The 22,466-nt window shown below is 32.6% G+C and overlaps 1 protein-coding gene across 1 annotated transcript in view; it reads right to left on the bottom strand.

Moving 5' to 3' along the window:
- The window catches only part of C16H8orf34 (chromosome 16 C8orf34 homolog), a 386,725-nt gene that overhangs the window by 223,033 nt on the left and 141,226 nt on the right, over positions 1–22,466 (bottom strand). The window contains exon 7 of the mRNA XM_032316157.1: positions 15,352–15,518. Coding sequence (XP_032172048.1) covers positions 15,352–15,518 — 167 coding nt within the window. The remainder of the gene's footprint in view (positions 1–15,351; positions 15,519–22,466) is intronic.

The raw sequence follows: 22,466 nt of genomic DNA, 5'->3' as shown, positions 1-22,466 counted from the left end.
ATAAACTAGGAATAAAGGGGAGTTTTGTCAACTTGAGAGAAAATCTACACAAACTTACAGCTAAAATCCTACTACTAACTGATGAGAAACTCAAAGCCTTCCCACTAAGATTAGGTGAAAGGAAGGAATGTTCTCTATCATCAATCCTTGAAACTGTATTTCAAGTTCTAGCCAATGTAATAAGAAAAGGAAATAGAAGATAAACAAATTGGGAAGGAAGACATGATTGTCTATGTAAAATATGTGAAACAACTGACAAAAAATCACCTAGGACAAACAAGGAATCATAGCAAGATTTCAGGACACTGGTTAGTATACAAATGTCAACTGCATAAAAAAAAAAAAACAGCAATAGATACGTGAAATTTGAAATTAAAAGTACAATACCATTTACATTTGCACCCTACAAAGTGAAATACTGTTATCTAAGTCTAACAAAGGAAAATTGCAGAACTCTGATGAATGAAATCAAATAAATAAATAAATGGAGAGGTATTCCATATTCAGGAACAGGAAGACTCAATATTATCCAGATGTCAATTCTTCCCAACTTGATCTATACATTCAATTACAGTCCCAATTAAAATCCCAGAAAGTTATTTTGTGGGAAAGTTACTCACAAGTTTATCTGAAAAGACAAAAGAGGCCAACACAGCGATGAAGCAGAAGAACAAAACTGGAGGACTGAGAGACCCAACTTCAAGACTTATCATATACCTAAAATAATCAAGGCAATGTGGCATTGGTTAAAGAACAGACACCCAGATGAGTGGAACAGAATAGAGAGCTTAGAAATAGATCCACATGACTATAGTTAACTGATCTTTGACAAAGGAGTAAAGGTAATGAAATGGAGAAAATATCGTCTTTTCAATTAACAGTACGGGAATAACTGGATATTCACATATAGAAAAAAGTTAATTTGGACACAGACCTTTCATCCTTCACAAAAATTAACTCATGAATCACAGACCTAAATGTAAAAGGCAAAGCTATAAAACTCCTAAAAGATACATACAGAAAACCTTAGTGATCTTGGGTAAGTTAATACCTTTTTAGACACAACACCAAAGGCATGATCCATGGAGAATGAATTAACATAAAGAATTAGTAAGCTGAACTTGATTAAACTAAAACCTTCTGTTCTGGGAAAGACAATGGCAAAGAATGACAGAGAAAATAATTGTAAAAGATACATCTGATAAAAGCCTGTTATCCAAAATATACGAAGAGATCTTAAAACTTAACAATAAGAAAACAAACACAAATAAAAAAAATAGGTCAAAGATCTGAACAGACATATGTAGATGGCAAATAAGCATATTAAAAGTGCTCAACATCATATATTATTAGGGAATTGTAAGTTAAAACAAGAGATAACTCTTCATACCTAATAGAATGGCTAGAATCAAAAAAATTTAAAATACAATATGCTAGTGAAGATGTGCCGCAAAAGTATATGGGAATACAAAATGGTTCAGCCACCTCAGGAGACAACTGGCAGTTTTTTACAAACTAAACACAATTTTACTATACAATCCAGTAATCATGTTCCTTGGTATTTACTCAAATTAACTGAAAAACTCATGTACACACAAAAACTTGCCCACAGATATTTTCAACACCATTATTTACAACCACAAAAACATGGAAGCAACCAAGATGTCTTTTAAGTAGATGAAGGGATAAATAAACTGTGCAGAACTGCGTGGAAGTCAATCTCAGGATCCTATAAACTGCGTAAGTCCAACTGTGTGATGTTCTGGAAGAGACAAAGCTAAGGGGAAAGTAAAGGAAATAGTGGTTTCCAGGGGTTATGGGGAAGGAGGCACAAATATGGCATAGAGAATATGGGGGGGTAATAAAACTACTCGGATGTTAAAATGGAGGATACATGTATTATACATTTTCATAACTAATAGAATATACAATATCAAAATGAACCCAAGTGTAAAGTATAGATTTTGAATGATAGTAAAGAGTCAATATAAGTTTATTATAACAAACATATCCATCTGGTGTGGGGTGTTAATAGAAGGGGAGGCTATGTGTATATGAGAGTGGGTGGTATGTGGGAACTCTCTGTACCTTCAATTCAATTCTCTGTGAACCTAAAAATGCTCTAATACCTAAAGTCTGCTTTATTTTTTTAAATGTTACAACATTGATAAATCTTGTAAACTTCATTCAAAGCAAAAGAAGTCCTTTACAAAAGACTACATGGTATACGATTCCATTTATATGTAATGCTGAGAGTAGGTATGGTAGATAGATTAAAGATTACCTAGAGGTGAGGGAGTGGGTGGTGTGAGAAACAAGTAGTGACTGCTAAAATTGTGTTTGTTTTGGGGTAAGGAAAGTATTCTTGGATTGTGAAATGCTTGCAAAATTCTGTGAATTATGCAAAAACCATTGAAACATACATGTTAAATGAATGAATTTTATGTAATGTTGTAATCTCAATAAAGAGACTTAGAAAAGGAATATAATCACATTCACAGTATAGTACTATACATTTTCAGTTGACAGTAAGGGCATTTTCAGGGTCAAATTACCACATCTTTCATTCTTTAAGTCACAGGCACACTGGTAAGAAAGGAAATTTCAATATTTCAAATAAATCATAGTGACCACATCGGAAGAGTATTTATATTTAAAACTGGGAAATTTATCATCAAAGATCAAATTCTGACTTTTGAAGTGCTACTATGAAATTAAAATGACAATTTCTGTTTCTGCTCAGGATTATTCAAACATCATGCTTATAAAAGGCACATATTTTTACAAAACTTATCAGAGGTCACGGTTATAAGACTTTTCTGTAGCAAGGACCCATATGATTGTCTCAAATTACTTTTCATACCTCATGTGCTTTTACATGAAATTCAACCATCATTTCATTTCAGAAACAATAACAAATGTCAACTTTAATTTTAACTCCTGGAATATTATCATGATGTAAAAGTATACAGCCACAATTTTTATTTGTGAAAATTGCTATTTTATCTTTCAATCCAAATTTTTAGTAAAACGCATAGGTATTAAGTGTACAGTGTATGAGTTTTGAGAAATGTATATGTACCCCCATGTAATGAACAACCCAGTCATATATAAAATATTTCTATCACCCCAGGAAGTTTCTTCATTCTAATCCCTCACCCGGCCCACCATGTTCTGATTTCTATCACCATAGATTAGTTTTGCCTGTTCTTGAATTTCTTATGGTTAAATTAGTAATATATAATCATTTGTGTCTGGATTCTTTAGGTCAGCATAATGTTTATGAGTGTCTTAGTTGGCTTAGGCTGCCATACAAAATATCTTAGACTGAGTGTCTTAAACAACAGATATTTATTTTCTCATGGTCATGGAGTCTGGGAAGTCCAAGATCAACATGGCAATAACCGGTGAGCGCTCTCTCCTTGGGTTGCAGATGGCCACCTTCTCATTGTGTCCTACATGTCAGTTATTCCATCATAACTTGAAGCAGAAGCCCTTGATATTAAATTTTAAATTTTGTTTATTATGTGAAAACTGCATATATATGGCAAGTAAATATACATATGTTAATTTAAACATGCATTTTAATGTGTGGGTTGCATAGTTAGTGTTTAATTCAAAAGCTTAGGAATCTGATTCTTGAGTTCATCAACTATATAATCTAGGTTAATTTTGCTTTGCAAGGATTTGTGTCCTTTTCTATAGTGTGAGGATAATAATACAGCCTACCCCATGGTTATTGTAATTACTAAGTAATGTATAGAAAGCACCTAGCCGGGGTGCCTGGGTGGCTCAGTGCGTTAGAGCCTCTGCCTTTGGCTCAGGTCATGATCTCAGGGTCCTGGGATCAAGCCCTGCATCAGGCTATCTGCTTGGCAGAAAGCCTGCTTCCCCCCTCTCTCTCTGCCTGCCTGTTTGCCTACTTGTGATCTCTGTCGGTCAAATAAATAAATAAAATCTTTAAAGAAAAAAAAAAGAAAGCACTTAGCACAGTTTATTGCATATTACAAATGTACATGATAATAATATTCTTCATACATCATATATAAAAATATCTAAAATACCACCAAAATATTTTAACAGTAATTATTTCTGTGTAACATTTAACATTTATCTACTTTGACTTCTATAATTTCACTCTTTACACTGAATATATATCTTTTAATAATAAGAAATAAATATTATTTTAAAGGACAGTTGACTTCTAGAATATTTGCTATTAGAAGTTCCTAAATTAGCTTATATTGTCAAAAATTGCCAGTATTTTTCTAGAGAAAATTATTCTTTGTTCAAGTTTCCTTTTTTTTTTTTTTTGCCTATTAGGAAGGCAAAAAACAATAAAATAAGTTGATAGTATGCACATTTGAACATTCAGTGGAAGAGCGAACCAAGAATGCCAAAACCTGAAGTCATTGTAAGACCAGTAATGAACACATATGACTGTTCTTGCTTTTTCCCCCCTTGAACCAAGAATTACTTAAATACCTGATTCCTAGAGAAAGCAAGATACAATTTAGAAATTATACCATTTAGAAAATAAACTTATAAATGTGAAATGCATTTCACTTTATGGCTGGAAATTGTATTTTAAACAAAGATAACATTTCTAAAGGAACAACCATGTTTGTTTATTAGTGGACTAGTGAGGAAATAATCTGAACTTTGTCACAAAAAATGTTTTTTTTGATCTTCTTAAATGTATGTTTTAGAAATGTCTTTATTCCAGTTAAAAACTTTTATATTGGAGAATAACTTCTCTTACATTCTTTTTTTCAAGAGAGAAAAGAGTGTGAGTGGTGCGGGGGAGCAGCAAAGTGTGAGGGAGAGAGAGAATCTGAAGGAAGCTCCATGCGAGCATCGGCAGAGATGGGGCTTGGATCTCAAAACCCTGAGATAATGCTTAAACCAAAATCAAGAGTCAGATGCTTAACCAACCAAGCCACCCAAGAACCCCACTTCTCTCACATTGTTAATTTTCTTTATCAAAGTAGAGTGGCTAGGAGTTTGTTTGGCCCTTGGTCCTTTTGTGTTTAGATTATATATGAGCAGAGACACATTTCTTATCTTAAACTACTACTTTCAGTAAAAGATGTCCTTAACTCAGCCACCCAGATGTTAGGAATCAGATAGTATCAAAATCATAACAATGTTATTTGAGAAAGTTTTAGATTATGAACAACTGAAGTCCACAAAAAAAAAGATAGGAACACCAGATTGTAGCCCCCCCCCAAAAAAAAAACAAACCCTCTTCCTCTCCTGATATTTTTGCTTATATTATTGGATGTGGATTTTCTGTATCATGAGAGGGTAAAAGATAGCATTATTGGGAAAAAAAAAAGAGAAGAATGCGTTTTATTATGAAAATGCATATAGCCTGCACAAGCTTTGGAAAATGATTACTTCTTTGAGCCAGTTTTGGAATGCAACAATTCTTATTCCCAAGGTAAGTTGGGGTGCATGGGCCAAAAAGTCTCCATGTTTCTACAAACCAGATATCGCCTTTCTTAGACTAGTTAAGGCCTATGAATGTCAATGACTGTAAATCAGGGAGGCAGAAATCTGGTAACAAAAACAAAAACATATAAGAGAAAATCAAATATAAATTCCTAGGTTTTGATACTATTTTTAAAAAGTTTTAGTATTTAAAATTGCTGAAAATAATTTCTTCAGTCAAATTATTAGGAAAAAAATTGAATATTATAATATTCTCTTCTAATGGGGATATTATCTTTCAATGGAAGAAAAAGCCAAGATTCTTTCTGACACACTGGGGAAAATATAGGCTCATGTGGCATTCTCTTATGAGAAAGTTGCCTGTGATTTTTTTTTTTTTTAAGGTAAGGGAAAAAATTAGAAGTAGGACTTAAATATCAAGTGGAGAGTACCTGTTGAAATAATTTCTAAATATGTGGAACATATCTATATGAGACATTTATGATAAAGACTAAACTTAAACCCCCAAGGCCAAAGTCCTAGGATCTTAATTTCTTTCTCACATGTACTAAACCATATCTACTAGATGGAGATAGGAAAGGAATTGGTATATAAATAATATGAAGTACAGTAACAAATCTTTTTCCTAGCTCTAATCCTTTATCAGATGCACTGAATACCTCATATGAATTATTTATTAATCTTCACAAAACCCTATAAGTATTGCCAAAGTTTCTATTTTTCTGATGATGTATCTGATATTAGAAAGAAAAAAGTTAGTGTTCTCAAATCACAGAATTAGTAAGAGGCAACAGTGAAACTTGGAACAAAGGTTGCCTGAATACAAAGCTCATACAAAGCTCATGTATGCTGTTGTTATTTCTAATATCACGCTATACTATCTTTCACAATTAGATTGTTTGTTTTACCAAATTTATAATACTCTACATTAAACTCCTGAAATAGAGTTTACTCAAACAAATGTTGGTAATTTAAAAAGTAAATATGATAGTGCTTAAAAGATGAAGGCAGCTGACCTAATAGGCTCCTTTCTGACAATTCCTGAAAAAGTAAATTTTAAAGAAACTAAAATTTTACATTAAATTTTACATTTATACTCTGTAAATTCATTTTATATTAATATTAGATATTGAATCTCTTTTGTAGAAAGAAACTAAAATGTTGAAAAGTAAAATAAAATCACTTTAAATTTAATTTACCTCCATTAGAACAGTGTCATATTTTTTTCCCATTGTGTTCCTTAGTACCCTTTTATTTAAAAGTTTTAGAGCAACTTAAAAAAATATTTTCATGATTATTAAGAGTATTTTCTGAAATTACACACTATAAGACTATTAAAAAAAGAAAATCATAATACTTTCATTCTAAAAGAAATTCCTATATAGAACCATTTAAATATTTCAGATTTTGAAAAATGTATCTTTAAAATACATTTAAAAAGTGATTTTTAGATATTTGCCTCATCATCAAATCTGAGAAAGCCAAAAAACCATTTTTAAGTAATATTTTACACTAAAATGTGTAAGACAAATACTTGTGCTTTTCAAAAAGGTATTTTAAAATACCTTTAAAAATCTTTAACGAAACTTTACAAAAACTGTTGCTTTCAGATATTGAAAATAATTAACAAGTTCTATAACCCCTCTATTACTGCATATTCAATATTATAATCTCAATAATTTTAGTTTTCTATTTAGAGATGATTAAGTACCAGTAATACTGTAACATGTAGAAATCTAAACAGATTACTGCTGTTACACAAGAAGTTTTAAACAATTCAGAAGAGTTTTAATACCTCTTTAATGCCTATATTTTTAATGTCAATGCTAAGTTAATAACATTCTGTTGCATATTTTCAAGCAAGCAAAAAATACAATAAAATAGTGATTTTGGTACTACTTTCAAATGGCTTTTACATAGAGTACAAAATTAATTTAAATTCAAACTGTGAAAATCAATACCACAGCTAAACAAATCATCTTGAAGTATAACATCACCATTTTATTATGTATTTGAAATGTGAAAGTTTATTGCAAAAGCAACAAAACCCTAATAATAGTTAACACTGATTTTCAAATTGTTTGTGATTTGATTATACAATGAATTAACGTAAACCCAGAAAAGTATGCTGTATCAATATTTTCATTCTTATCAATATAACTGAAGAGTTTTTAAAGCTTGTAGATTTTTCAACACTTTTATGGTTTTATTTACACAAAAGCATGTAAATATCTGGTACAAAATTCTAGTTTTTACATATCTCATCTTTGTCTCTCCCTCTATTCAGCTCCCAGCTCACTTATGCTAGTGGATACTCTTATGCATGCACAAAACATTTTTCTTTTCCTCCTAGAAATTACATACTTATATGGAAGAAAATTAAAGACAGTGGAGTAATTTGCTCTTTATCTTTAACCAAACCACATCAGTGTTTGCCCTTTCTTAAATATCCATGTTAAAAATTTTAAAAAGTAATGCATTATATTGATATGTTAATTATTTTGGTTTGCAAATACATTTGTAGCTTTACCTCCTTCTATTCAAGACTTTGATTGTATTATCTTGTGGAAAACATCAATTTTTACGGTTAGCTGCTACTTCCCCAAGCTACAGGAAGCTATTTTTTTCTCTGACTATAGCCAGACAAAATGTATATGGGGTTGGAGGATATAAATTTACTTGGAAGCAAAATTCTATCTATAAATTCTAGGTTTTTATCCCAAATATTCCTATTATGACAAAAAGAAAATAATTATTATATATAATATAAATAGGACAGAGAACACCCCATTTTTATTCCTACAACATCCCTATGTGATAGGAAGATTGAAATTGTTACCAACATTTTATAATTAGGTACTTGTAGCTCAGATGACAAAACTAACAGAAGGTAGCATGAGGGCTGGAGCTGGTCTTAGAGTTTTTTAGTTCGGTGCTCTGGACATAGACCAATAATCACATCACAATGTGGTTCACACCTTTGCAAGATACTCAATGAAAAGTATGACCTAAATATGGAAAAGCATATTAACTTATATTACTGTTATATGTTAAACAATCTGTAGCTTATTTCAAAGTGAGAAATATGTATTAAACAAATTACAAATATACTAAAAGAGCTATTTCTGAAATAAAGGAATTTTCATAGAGGTCTACAGTGGAGAAGAAGGACAATTGTCAATAATATATCTATGGGTTTAGATCTTATTTTCAAACTCTTGACTTTATTCTGCTATGTTGATCTACTTTTACCACTAGAAAAAAATAAGAAAAAATTCTTATTAAATGCCATAAAAGTTTATCAGGTAGGATGACGTATGTTTTTGGTGACATGCAAGTTTGTATTATTTAAAAGCCAATCTCTACATGTAAATGTCAGTTATCATTTGGGAATGTTCCAATATTTTGTTGAAAAGAAACACAAATGAGGAATGAAGAGAATGAATAACAAATGCAATTCCAAACACAAAATGAGTACTTGTAGAAGACTGTGCAGGGGTCTATCAGTCATGTCTAACAAAAGCAAAGTCAGAATCCCACATAAAGTTTAGAATAATAATCTGATAAAATAGAATCTCAATGAAACCATGTCCACAGGTCTATGCTAGAATCATTTCATAACTTATGTAATTTTTGTACTCTAGCAGTTCATCTTTCAAGAGGCCCTATAAAATATAATATTGGGAGGGAAGACAGAAATAATTAGTAATACAAACTATAGGAACCAAAGCTTCTAAGCAAGACTTGTCCATGTCTTACAGGAAATATTTCAAAAGAGCTTGGTTAACTCAGAAACCATGGAACTCTATTCCATGCTCTTTTTATTATAAAAATTACACTTTCTATAATTTTATTCCCCTTGCTTTGTGATATATTAGATCAAACAACAAAAAAATGTTTCTCAGTGTATGCTGTACAGATCACCTGCAACAGAATTTCTTAAAGAACAGGAGGAAGGGCATTCCTGTTGGAAATCGTGATTCATGGGATGTATTCAAATCTAATGAACCAAAAATTAGGGATAGAGGGGACTGGAATTTTAATTTAAAATAAACTTCTTAAGCAAACGAAATTTTGAGAATCATCCCTGAATAGTTAATATTTCATGAAACATGCTCATATTTGTATAAATTTGAACTCCCAGGAAGGTGCAGAGTCACTTTGTAAGTAGAGAAATTGATAAACCTATGAATGAATTAATAAATGGGCTAACTAGTAATTGAAGCTAAAATCTATAAATTGCTGGTTCTATACAGATGCCAATGTTCACTAGATACAACATTCTCTCAAAGCCCAAAGAGATCAAGTAATTAGAAAAATAAAAGATTAATATTCTAGTGCTGTATAATAATATGAATTAGTACAGCTCACATAGCAGGTACATGTTATGTGTTAAATGAAAAAATGTGTCTGGGTGGATTTTCTCAAATGTTGTCACTGTAGTCCAGAGAGACAAACACAGTGCTATTCAACTCCACTTAGAAGACACTTTAGCCTGAACTTACTTGGTCTTTGTGCAGACATTGATGGCTCTAAAGCAAGCTAAAGTTAGAATTCAAAAATACAGGACCATATCCAATAGCAGGACCATTTCACAGAATTTCTATTACAAATATCACACAGCTCAACAATAGTTAATACTTATTACTTAGTATTAACTATTGTTATTACTTATTGTTATTGTTATTACTTATTACTCACATCTGTGTGAAGTCCTAGTTTTTCAAGTATATTAATTCATTTAGTGAACATTTAAAAATATATGTGCAGATTTTTTATGTTTGGGTAACTGTGGTCATCAACTGCCAGTTTAAATACTGGGATTTCTGAAAGTATCTTGTATTTTAAAAAAAGAGCTACTTAGATTGAGGTGATCTGGGTGTTATTTTATTCGGTATGTTCTAGATTTCACTGACTTCCATGGTCCTTAAAATCGCTCTGCCTTAACACCCCACAAATTTGGAATATTTTAACCTCTAATATGTACTCATTGTACAAATTACTCATATGTACTCATTAATATGTACTTAATATGTATCATATTAAGTTATTTTGGTACTATGCTGAATGAAATTCTAAGCAGTATTTAAAGCAACATTACAGATAATATTAAAGGATCCATAAATTTAACTTTGTGAAGTCCTTGACTTTTTAAAAGAAGCTTTTCTACAAAGAATCTTTATTTTAAAGTGATAACTCTTCTATTGTCCTGGTATTTCCAATGATCAATACTCAAAGAAAACAAAGTTTACATGTTTTTTAGACTGGTTCACATACTTAATATCACTAGAATATAAGTATACAGATAGGTAGGTAAGTAGGTAGATTTTTTTTTTTAACATTTAGCATCCTCTCCCCTCTTTTTCTAACATCACTGAATGATAGTATCTATTTTTCACTAATTGAAATACATGTTTTTATTCTGTAAATATGGGTTCTTTCTGTTTTAAGAAGCCTTCAGCTGGGAGAAAAAAAGAAAAGAACAGAAAGTGAACTTTAAATTTATAAAGACTGGTCACAATGCAAAAGAATTTGCCGTAAGACTGCCTTAATGCAATGAGTTTCTCTTGAAACTTAAGTTTATGTTATATATAATCTGGTAAGATATTGGGGTTTTAGAAATTTAGAAATCACTGTATTCTGCAAAGAATAGCAGTATAACTGTTCATAATTACTATATTTAAAACAAATAAAATATATTTGCTATTACCTTGTTTGCTTTTGGTAATAAAATGTTAGTTTTCATTTTTATATGATTATTTAATTTTATTTATATGATTATACTTTCCAAGACCAGAAAATATAAATGTTTTTTTCTTTTTTTAGCATCTCTGGAATGTGATTTTTAGATATTTGCCTCATCATCAACTCCGAGAAAGCCAAAAAACATTTTTTAAGTAATATCTTACGCTAAAATGTGTAAGACAAATACTTGTGCTTTTCAAAAAATTCTGATATTTTCAAGGGAGTATAAGTTACATAGAAAATAATAAAACACATAATTGCAATTAGTATTTCACTAAAAAATAAAATAAAAATGCATGTAATGAAAATGAACTTACATTTACAAGCTCAAATATCTATTAAATTAGTGAAGTTCCTCAAATTTTCTATGAAAGTTAAGGAAGTAAAAGATTTGGATAGGTTTTTTATAAATCCCTTGCTGTACCACTGTAATTTGTCTTTCTACTTTTGAAAAATTATTGATTTTAATAACTTTTAAAAATACACAAATTTAATCACTTTGATCATTGTATTTCTAGCATAGTTACTAAAATATTAGAGAGTATCTTATATTTGAAGATGAGAACTAATTACTTTGAGGTAAGCTGGCAGATACTATATTCATGTCTTCTGTAATTAGAGCACCAATTTCAGTGGTGCTTAAAATTGTTATATCTTAAAATTCCAGAAATTTGGATATTTTGTTCTCTGTTATATATTAATTCCACATTTTTTGTGCTCAGAATTTAAAAGTTATATTTAAAACAATCTTACAGTAAATATTTAATCTACTTTAAAAATTATAGATGCTATATGTTCTATATTTTCACATGCCCAATACACTTGAATAGAAATCCAAAAACATACAATTAAACAACTCTGAAGAATTAAATCTTAACCAATACGTATTATTAGTGCTAGATCCTTTAATAAAAAAATTAAGGTAAGAAGTTTTACTTACTTCTACTTATTCAACTAAAAGACTTATTTTCCTCCTTCAACCAATTTACTGAAGAACAATCCCTTGTTACATTAATATTAATAATTATACTTCTCATTTATTTATCACTTCACAAAGAGTACAGACTACCCTTGGACATAATAAATTTTTCAATCAGTTATACCTCATACAGACAAGTTATACACTGAAAACACATATAAGTTATAGCAAACTTATTCTACACAATGTTGCAGATTTGCAAAAGATATTTTAAATACCAGATGTCTCTCATCTTTTACAATGGTTCTACATACTAAAATTTGATTTCAAATAAATTTTCAGGAACTTAGCATTTGTATTTTCCTCAAATATGTACAATCATGTATGTTTCTCTGGGACCAGGCTTCAAAAAACTTGGACTTAAAATTCTTTAATAATAAACAATATGATTGAAATCTAATATTGAAAGAGCTGGAAAAGTAGACATCAGTTTCTAAATTGATTTGGCAATATAACATCAATTGATTAGTTAGGGATTGAAATCTACTGAAATATTAATAGAGACATAGATGGCTACTGAAGATGTCAGATCTTAAAACTGAATAACTTAATAATCATTTTATTTTATATCCATACTCATCCATAATAATCATTCATCCATTACTACATCTTGACTGAAAAAGTTTTGACTTTTATATTAACTGAAATTTGTCACATAAATCTGTTTGATTTCATGTAAGAGATTAATCATCCTCTTAGATAAAAGCATAAGTAAAATTTTAAATCATGAATTTATATATACTACTTTTGAAGAAAACTGAGCTTATATTTTAAATATTTATTTTCTAAATAATTGAATGGATAGGAATACTTGGGTCTTAAAGACATATTTCACATTCAAGTACCATTTTACATAATTAGTGAACTAGGCAAAACAGTCTTTTGGACACAATTTTCTTCTATATGACCTTTGTTCACTGAGAAAACTAGGCAACAGGGCTGCATATGGCATTATTTTAGAGGATAGCCCAGTGGACTTGGAACATTCCATGTCATGGCAGAGCAATCTCATGATCTAGGGACCAGCATTAGTATACTACTGCAGCCTATGCTGAGATAATGTAGTTACATGGAGAAAGTCCAAACTTTCAAATATTTCTCATTCTTAAATTTGCTCAGACCACAGACTAAAATGTCTAAATGAAAAAAAAAAAAAAATCCCAAAAACAAACAAACAAAAAAACCTGAGGACCAGCTATTAACTGTCCAAATTAAATAGTCTCCAAAACCTGTCTGGTCTTCAACTTGGGAGACTAGAAACTTCAGAGGAGCTGAGATCTGGAGGGTACCAGCACTGACTGACACTTGGGTTTCTGTAAAGGACTCCTCAGTATCACTGAAGTTTATGATTTCCCGCACCCTGTCGAGATACTCCTGAGGCTATCAGGAAATCCAAAGTGATTTGGAACATGCCTGGATTTTTTCAAAGATTATCTTTGCAAGTTAAGTATAACTGCCTTCCTGGGGATATCAACTGACCAAGAGCTGTCATGTAAAGGAAAGGAGAGAGAGAATACTATCGGCACAACCCAGTGTCGATGTACCAAAAAGCTAACCTTGATGTTATATGGACAACCTCTTGGCCCTTCCATTGACAGTCACAATTTAAGTCTTGCCCCCTTCACTGTTACTGACCAAAGCAAAGGAACAATTTACAGGCACTGTTACAGAGCACAATAGCAAAAGAGGCTATTCTTACAAAGTGCAAACCTACGAGGGTAATGACCATACCCTGCCTGCTGTAACTCCATCTACTTGTCCTCCACCACTGCAGTTGGTTTCTCTATGAAACATTCCCTGGTCACCATCCCCTACCTCCACATTAGGTGTTATCCCTACATTAAACTTTGTGCTTAATCAAATTAGCACCTGTAGCAAAAACTACTATGTATTTACATTTTTATTTCAAACACTAGAAATGTAAAGTTCCTGTAAACAGGATCTATGATTATTTTATTTTTTATGTCCCTAGGACTGAGCTCAGTGCTTAGCACATGGTAAGTGCTTGGTAAACACTGTCTGAGTTGAAGCTGAATGAGGATACCACAACATCAGGCACATCTCCCACATCAATGATTTGGAGGTGGGGAGATGAGATTTGTTTAAAAAAAAAAAAAAAAACCAACAAAACATAAAACACCCAGACTTCGTTGTTCTTTAAAAAAAAAAAAAAAACCAGTATTAAAACATCAGGAAACATCAGTGACCTTGCCATCACTGAGTAAATAACATCTTTGTAGGTCTATGCAAGGAGACCTATACCATTTTTTATCATGATAACATTTTACTTCCATAAACACTTATAACCCAGGAAGCTGGTTTAGGAAAAAAAAGTTTAAATGTCTATATATTTCTGGGACTCCTTATTCTATGTTAAACTTATTTGCAGCTCTCAAATGATTACATTATTTATTTTCTGGGACTCCTTATTCTATGTTAAACTTACTTGTAGCTTTCATATGATTACATTATTTATACCCTTTAGTACATGATTAAAAAGTATTTAGAAATTGTTTTAGTGACTTAGAATAAAAGGAAAGTTCAATTTTAAAAAAAGTACTAACCAAAGATTTAAGGTTAAATAAAAACACACATTTACTTTACTTAAGATATAAAGGGTTCCCTACCTATACAACAGGGTTTTCATGAAAGTAACAAGCTTATGAAAACCCTGAAATCTTGCAAACTCTCCTCTAACTTATGGAAGACATAAAACACTAATTTACTAACTGTTATCTAAATTTTACTGTATTTTTCTAAAACATCCTTGAAGCAATAGGGGAACATCTTGGGGTGAGGGCTGAAATACGTATTTTGGATATATTTTATAGACAAAAGATGTGATCAAGGCAACCATAATCAGAGAATAAAGCAGACAGACTTGAATTTTTATCACAATTGCACATGGAATAAAGGTTGAGTAAGGAGTCAGAAGGTAAAGTGCTGCATATACAAAGCACAAAATACAGTCTAATAAATACTTCACATGCTTAGGTGATTTCAAGTTAGTTCTTACATGCAACTTTGTGAAAGGCTAATGTATAGAGTATATGTTAAATGATTTCTTTCCCCTAAGACAAAACTATTCAAAAACTTTAAAATCTCTTAATCACTACACATTTTTACAATGCCAGAGAAGAAGAAAAAGAGAAATTATTAATTTTTAAAATTACCCAGCAATTCCATTGCATCATCTTCATTATCAATATCTTCTTCTGTTACAGATGGGGTAGGGCTGTGGAGAGACTCAAAAGAATCTTGAGAGAGCATTGCTGCCAGAAGTTTCTTATGTTGCTGTTGCTGCTGTTTTAATCCTTTAGTCTTGGGCTCCACCTTTAAGCTGAAGAAATATTTAAATGTTAGTTTTCAATGATGACAACTCTATTAATTAGCTCTGATAAATGAAATAATCTAAAACTAAATTTTCATTTGATTAATTTCACTATGTAAAATTATAGTCATATTAGCAATATCTTCCCTAAGGATAAGGGAAATACAGACGGTCTTCCTTCCTAGACATCCTTTGGTACCTCATTGACCATCTCACAAGTAAGTATAGGTAAGAAATATGGCAAACTGAAACTCTGCCCCACTTAAGGGAGGAGGTGCTACTCAGCTCCTACCAATTGTCACCAAGTCATAATGAGAGCCCACTGTTAAAGAATTTTTCTGATTTTTTTTAAAGAGGAGGCAGAAAATCCAGATTTTTATATGAAATTCCTTGACTTACAAACAAATGTAATGGGATAGCTATTTTAACATACTATGACAAGATTATTTTTTTAAAAGTTTATTTATTTGAGAGACAGAGAGAACACAAGCAGTGTGGAGGGGCAGAGGGAGAAGGAGAAGCAGACTTCCTGCTTAGCAGGGAGCCAAATGTTGGGGTTTATCCCGGGACACCAAGATCATGACTTGAGTCAAAGGTAGACACTTAACCAACTGAGCCACCCAGGCACCACAGACAAGATTATTTTAAATGACAATTTTAATTTCTTTTTTTTTTTTTTTTAAGATTTATTTATTTGTTTGAAAGAGAGAGAGAGCACGAGTAGGGGGAGAGACAGAGAGAGAATCCTCAAGCACATTCCCCACTGAGCACGGAGCATGACTCGGGGCTCCGTCCAGAAGATCATGACCTGAGCTGAAATCAAGAGCCTGCCATTTAACAACTGAGCCACCCACACAACAAAAAATTTTAATTTCTATGATTAAAGTAAATTTCCTCATTGTCCTATCATGCTGCCTAGATCTTGGGGTAGGATGAGGTAAAAGAAAGGATGGATACAGAACTGGCAATTAAATGTTTCTCAGTTTCTTCCAGTCTAGAGAGTCTGTAAATTTGGAAGAGTTTCTTGGTGATAAAGCTGGGATCCTTTGGGTAAATGTTGCCTTTCATGGTTCCCTCTCCTCCAACTTCTCAAGACAGTGTCGGACCAGACAACTTACAAGTACAAACAGCAAACACATAGAGTTTCAAAAACTGTCCCTAAGTTCTTCTCTTCTCTGTAATTCAATTTCTTTTCCTGTTATTGCCCAAAGAAAGGAAATGCCAAATGTCACCCCATAAAATGAAAAACACATGATATGTAGAGGAAGTCTTCCCCAAGCAGGATGGAAAGATAACACTTTCTAAAGGTAAAGAACCATAAGGCAAATAGGTTAAATGCATTGTCCCCACTGCCTCCAGGACAAAACGCTGAGGAAGCTTGACAAAAAACAAAAATAAAGAACCAACCAGATAAATTTCAGGGCACAGATCAGAATATTTCAAGCTGTCTTAATAGAAGTACCAGGTTCAACACTGTCAAAGTAGGGAATGGAAAGAGCAAAATGACATTGCATGTCACCAGTGAGCAAAGATCAATCAGCCCCACCTCCCTGTTCACCTCCAAATTAGGGTGAATATGTTAGAGAAGGTCAGGGGAAATAGGGATGGAGAAAAAGCTTTTATTTTTCCACACTAATGCTGGTTAATAAATGTAGAAGAAATGACAGATTCAGAAAACCACCATTTTGCAACCACCAACATAGTTTAACTCTTCAGGCTAGAATCACCAATTGATACTAACGTTCGTTGTTGAAAGATTGTTGGGGGAAGTTGACTGTCAAAATCTCAAGGTGTTTTCAACAGTTCACTAATGTTTTTAATTGATTTTTTTGGCTTTGAAATAATTACAGATTTACATGTAGTTCTAAGAAATGATAAAGAGAGATCCTATGTACTCTTTCTTTACACTGTTTCCATCAATAACATTATCTTATAAAACTAGAGTACAATATTATAACCAGGTTCCTGACAATGATATGATTTTCCAATCTCATTCAGATTTCCCATTTTAACTGTACTCATTTGTATGTGTATGCCTGTGTGTATTTAGTTCTAGATAACTTTAGTACTTGTGTAGCTTTGTGTATCATATACCGACCATCAGAATCAAGATACAGACCATTTCAAACACCACAAGACTCTTTTCTAACCACTCCTGCTTTCCTCCATATGCCTTCTTCCCTGTCTGTAATCCTTGGAAACCACTAGTCCGTTCTCCATTCTTTTAATTTTATCATTTCAAGAATAATATAGGAGCACCTTGGTAACTCAGTCATTAAGCGTATGCCTTAGGCTCAGGTCATGATCCCAGGGTCATGGGATTGAGCCCCACATCACGCTCCCTGCAGTGGGAAGCCTGACTCCCTCTCCCACTGCCTCTGCTTATGTTCCCTCTCTTTCTGTGTCTCTCTCTGTCAAATAAATAAGTAAAATCTTTAAAAAAAAGAATATTATATAAATGGGATCATACAAGTTTAAGACTGGCTTTTTTCAGGCAATTTAAATCCCTGGAGATTCATTCATGCTGTTACATGTATCAATAGTCCATTCCTTTTCTTTCCTATGTAGTATCCCATTGCACGGATATACTTCAGTTTATCTAACCATTCAAATTTAAAGGATTCTTGGATTAAGGTTTTTGGCTATTTTGATGGACTTGCTATGAACATTCATATACATGCTTTTGTGTGAACTAAGTTTTCATTTATTTGAGAAAAGTGCCCAAGAGTACAACTGTTGGGTCATATGGTATTTGCATGGTTAGTACAACTGTTGGGCCATATGGTATTTGCATGGCTAGTTTTATATAAAAATCCCAGACTGTGTTCCAGAGTGACTATGACAATTATAGTCCTGTAAGGGTCATCAGTTGAATATGAAGATTGAGGAGAAGTGCTGGAGATTTGTGGAGACAAGAAAAGGCATGCAATCATCATTGAGGAGCATGGACATGTGAACAGACTAGGTGAATGCAGAGTGTCTTCGGGCAGGACCAATGACTTCTTGGTGGTCATGAATTCACAATGATACCAGTCAGTGTAGCCAAGTGTTCTCCACTTGAAGAAGTGCATGCCAGTTCAGCCACAGAACAGACAAAGAGTTAGATTTAAATAAGGTAGTTTTACCACACAAGGAAAACAAAGGACAAAAGAGGTAAGGGAATCAGGATATAGTCAATAAGTAGATCAAAATAATGAATCAAAAATAAAAACTACTCCCTTCCAATTTCCCTCAACTCCCTTCTCCTGAGGGAAATTGGAAGGGGAGGTGAACCATGAGAGACTATGGACTCTGAAAAAGAACCTGAGGGTTTTGAAGGGGAGGGGGGTCAGAGGTTGAGGGAACCAGGTGGTGGGTAGTAGGGAGGGCACAGATTACATGGAGCACTGGGAGGGGTGCAAAAACAATGAATACTGTTACGCTGAAAAGAAATTAAAAATTTAAAAAGAAAAAATAAATAAAATAAAAGAACAAACTATTTGTGACAGCAAATAAATAAATAAATAAATAAATAAATAAATAAATAAAAAACCTACATGAGTGGCAAGAAAAACTCAGTAGAACCAGTATATTTGGGTCCTAGTTAAAGCTGGGTACCAGAGGGAATGAACTAGAAAGACAGAAGGTGTAGTCAAAAAGTGAAATACATAGAAACTGACACTAGAGTTTGCAGTTAATAATAATGAGGCCTAGATATAACAGAGGGAATAGGTGAAGTAGGGTGGAATTCAAGATCAGTAGTGAAGAGTAGGCAAAGGAAGAAGACGCTAGGTGGGGAGAAATCATTAATGTGGTTATTAACTTCATCAAGATAGGAAGGGTGCAGGGGAAAGTGACAGTTGAGCCAGATGCTTGCATATTTAGGAAAAAGGGAATGACCTGGGAACTGACAAATTATTGCTACAAGAAGTGGTGGAAGACTGCCATGGATAAAACATGAAATTCACAATAAGGAGACAGCAAGGTCTACAAGCAGGAAAGGGGAGCAAGGATGACACCTTCCTCTATTCCAACTCCATTACCTATAGATTGTAGAAGTGAAAACACAACATTAGAGAGAAAATCGCACCCTGCCTCAGGGAAGCAAGGCTTTTACTGCAGACGAGTGGTGAGTGGGATGGGGAGAGGTTAGGTGCCTTATGAGAAAGAAAAGCAGTTAATACTTCAATGTAGTAATTACACAATCTAGGACGTCATTTTACTTTGGTTCAAAAGTTAAATTCTAAACCAGATCAGATGGAAAAGGATGGTTTAATGTGGCCACTCCTCTCCCTCAGCTTATCTCTCCAGGCAGCACCTTCCTCCCCCTCCTGATGGGCCCAGGTTGTTGAAGGGAGATCCTAAAGAGTTTCTTTGAATCTAGGATGTTCTTTTTCATATTGGTCTCACCCAGTATCTAGCACAAATTCACTTTTTCTTTCTGAACTCCATTTTTTAAACACACTAAATAAAGTAAGAATTAATTTAAGAATATGTATATGAGTCTTACTTGACAGATATGAAAACTGAGGGAAAATATATTGGTAGTGAAAAAGAAAAAAGGGAAACTATGTAGATTGGAATATTGAAGATAAGGAAGAAATGGTATATTATAGATGCATAACTCCTATTCAAAAGCCAACAATGAGCATGATAATTTCATAAAGCTTGCAGGAAGTATTTTCCTGAATCTCATTAAAATACATGGTTTGGTCATGAAGATAGTGTTAGGCCATGAGTCCTAGACAGTAAGTTCAAAATGTTGCTGGTCTCATAAGAAATCACCTATGAGTCTGTAAGTCCATAGGTAATTAGCAATATTTTCATAAAATAACTTGAATTAGGATATGTATCTCCTAAAGAAATAAATGAATAAATGAGAAAGAACAAATTTTGAACAAATCAAAATGACCTCATCAACCTTCTGAAATAAATGCATGATTTAGTTACATACTTTTTTGGCTCTAAAAAAGAAATGTGTAGTCATAAGGTACATTCTTTGCATGTTTTAGATATTTTTAAGGCCTCTGTTTTTTTTATTCCTTTGACAGATTAATTTTTGATTAATCAATATTCTCTCTCCTTAAAATTTACAAGTTAGAATATCCCTAAAATACTAAGCTTAATTCAGTCTCTGAAATGTATTACATATTTTCTATCATGTCCACAATAGCCAAAATCTGACAATATTAAGGTTGTTTGTGGACTTCTTATGTAAAATAGTGCCCCTTATTAATTTTCTTCCTTTTTATTCTGGTTTATTTTCCATCTTGCCACTAATCACTACTTGAATTTATGGTATATGTTTGTATATTTACTTGTTTATCATTTGTCTCTTCCTGCCAATTGAGGAAGCTCTAAAAAAAGGGGAACATTTCTAGGCTCTGTTAACAGATACATGAGAAGCAATTAGGAGCTTTAATAAAAAGAAACACTGCTTAGTGGAAAGTGAATTTAGCTTTTATTTTAATATTTAATACATATTTCTAAATTATAAGATTTTCTATTCATTTTATGGCATATTTACCGTCTAATAACAATGCTCACTGAACAAATAAAGCCAATTCACCAGATCTATAATATTTATTAATATTATTCTTGCTTTAATAAAGTAGTTAAGCTCAGAGGAGCTTCATTAGGCTTTCAAGGCTTGATAAGCCTATTTACAAACTCACATTAGAATTTAGCTAGTAATTTTAGGAAATCCATTACCCAGCTTTGGAAACTTTAATTAAGATAGCTTAAAATAGAAAAATATGGCTTCAAACAGAATTATATAGATCTATTACACTCATTTTTTATTTACATTTACATTATCAATGTATGATTATTTTTAATATCTCTAAATGTGCAATAAACACATAGATTTCCCATTCCCATTAAATGGCTAGATAAGCCATTGCAATTCATGCCAATTGGTAGTATTAAAAAGCCTTCAATCATTCCCCAATGTATTCACCTTTTTCTTTTATAAATCCCCATTCTTTTTCTTGCTTAGATCCTTTAATTTTACTTAATAGAACCTTATGGAAAATCTAAGAAGAATGTGTTGGGAAAATGCCCATGTGCACAGAACCTTGTCCACATAAGTTAATTTCAAGAGATCCACAGATCTCTTGGGTCCATCCAGAGACTACAGAGTGGTCAAGGACCCCATGTCAGTCACTTCTCATATCCTATTAGTTTCTCCATATTGCCCTCATAACCGCTTTCTTTTTTAACTAGCACTTAACCCTTCAGGTGACAGCTTTGTGTTCTAAAGTTGCTGACCCTCTTTATACAATGTTCCATATGCAGGACCTAAGGAGAAAAGTTGGCTCTGTACTAAAGATGGAGTGTTGTTAATAAGCCATTCAAATGAGACTCGAGCATTTAACAACATTGTGATAGGAAAGGGCAAAAAGTTAGGATAGACTATAAACAACCCTTCTTATAAATAAGCTTTATTTAGCAGATGTCTACTCACAGCCTTCCATGTGCCTCCTTCACTCATATAACAGATGTCTGTTGGTAATGACAATGTTCCAGGCCCAGTAGGGGAGAGAAAAATGGAAGAAGTCACCTTGAAAATTAATTCTCCTTCTGAAGCCTGGAATACCACTTAGCCTGTTAATGTTTAAGATTGCTATACTACAAGTTCATTACTATTTAGAGGCAAAAGCTAATGCTCGAGTTATAACGTCTAAAGTCATTAAAGAATTTCTCCCAATCCATTTTTATTCATCCAAATCAAATCTATTGCTATGTGAGTTCCTGCTATAAATTCAGAATCCTGTTTGATATTAGAAGATGGGAGAGATACAGTGTCTAACCCATAGTTTATTGCTATTCTTTAAACTAAGTTCAAGTATGCATGCATTCTTTCTGTTTTGATGGGGCATCGGGGTGGGATTTCATCTGTCTTCATTTCATAGAGAATACCTCAATTCATCATTTAAAGATAGAGAACAGTAACATTAAGAAAAATTTTTCATAGCA

The sequence above is a fragment of the Mustela erminea genome, chromosome 16 (assembly GCF_009829155.1).
Source record: "Mustela erminea isolate mMusErm1 chromosome 16, mMusErm1.Pri, whole genome shotgun sequence".
NCBI lineage: Eukaryota > Metazoa > Chordata > Mammalia > Carnivora > Mustelidae > Mustela > Mustela erminea.
Note: the sequence above shows the minus strand (reverse complement) of the source record. Positions and strands in the feature narration are given on the sequence as shown.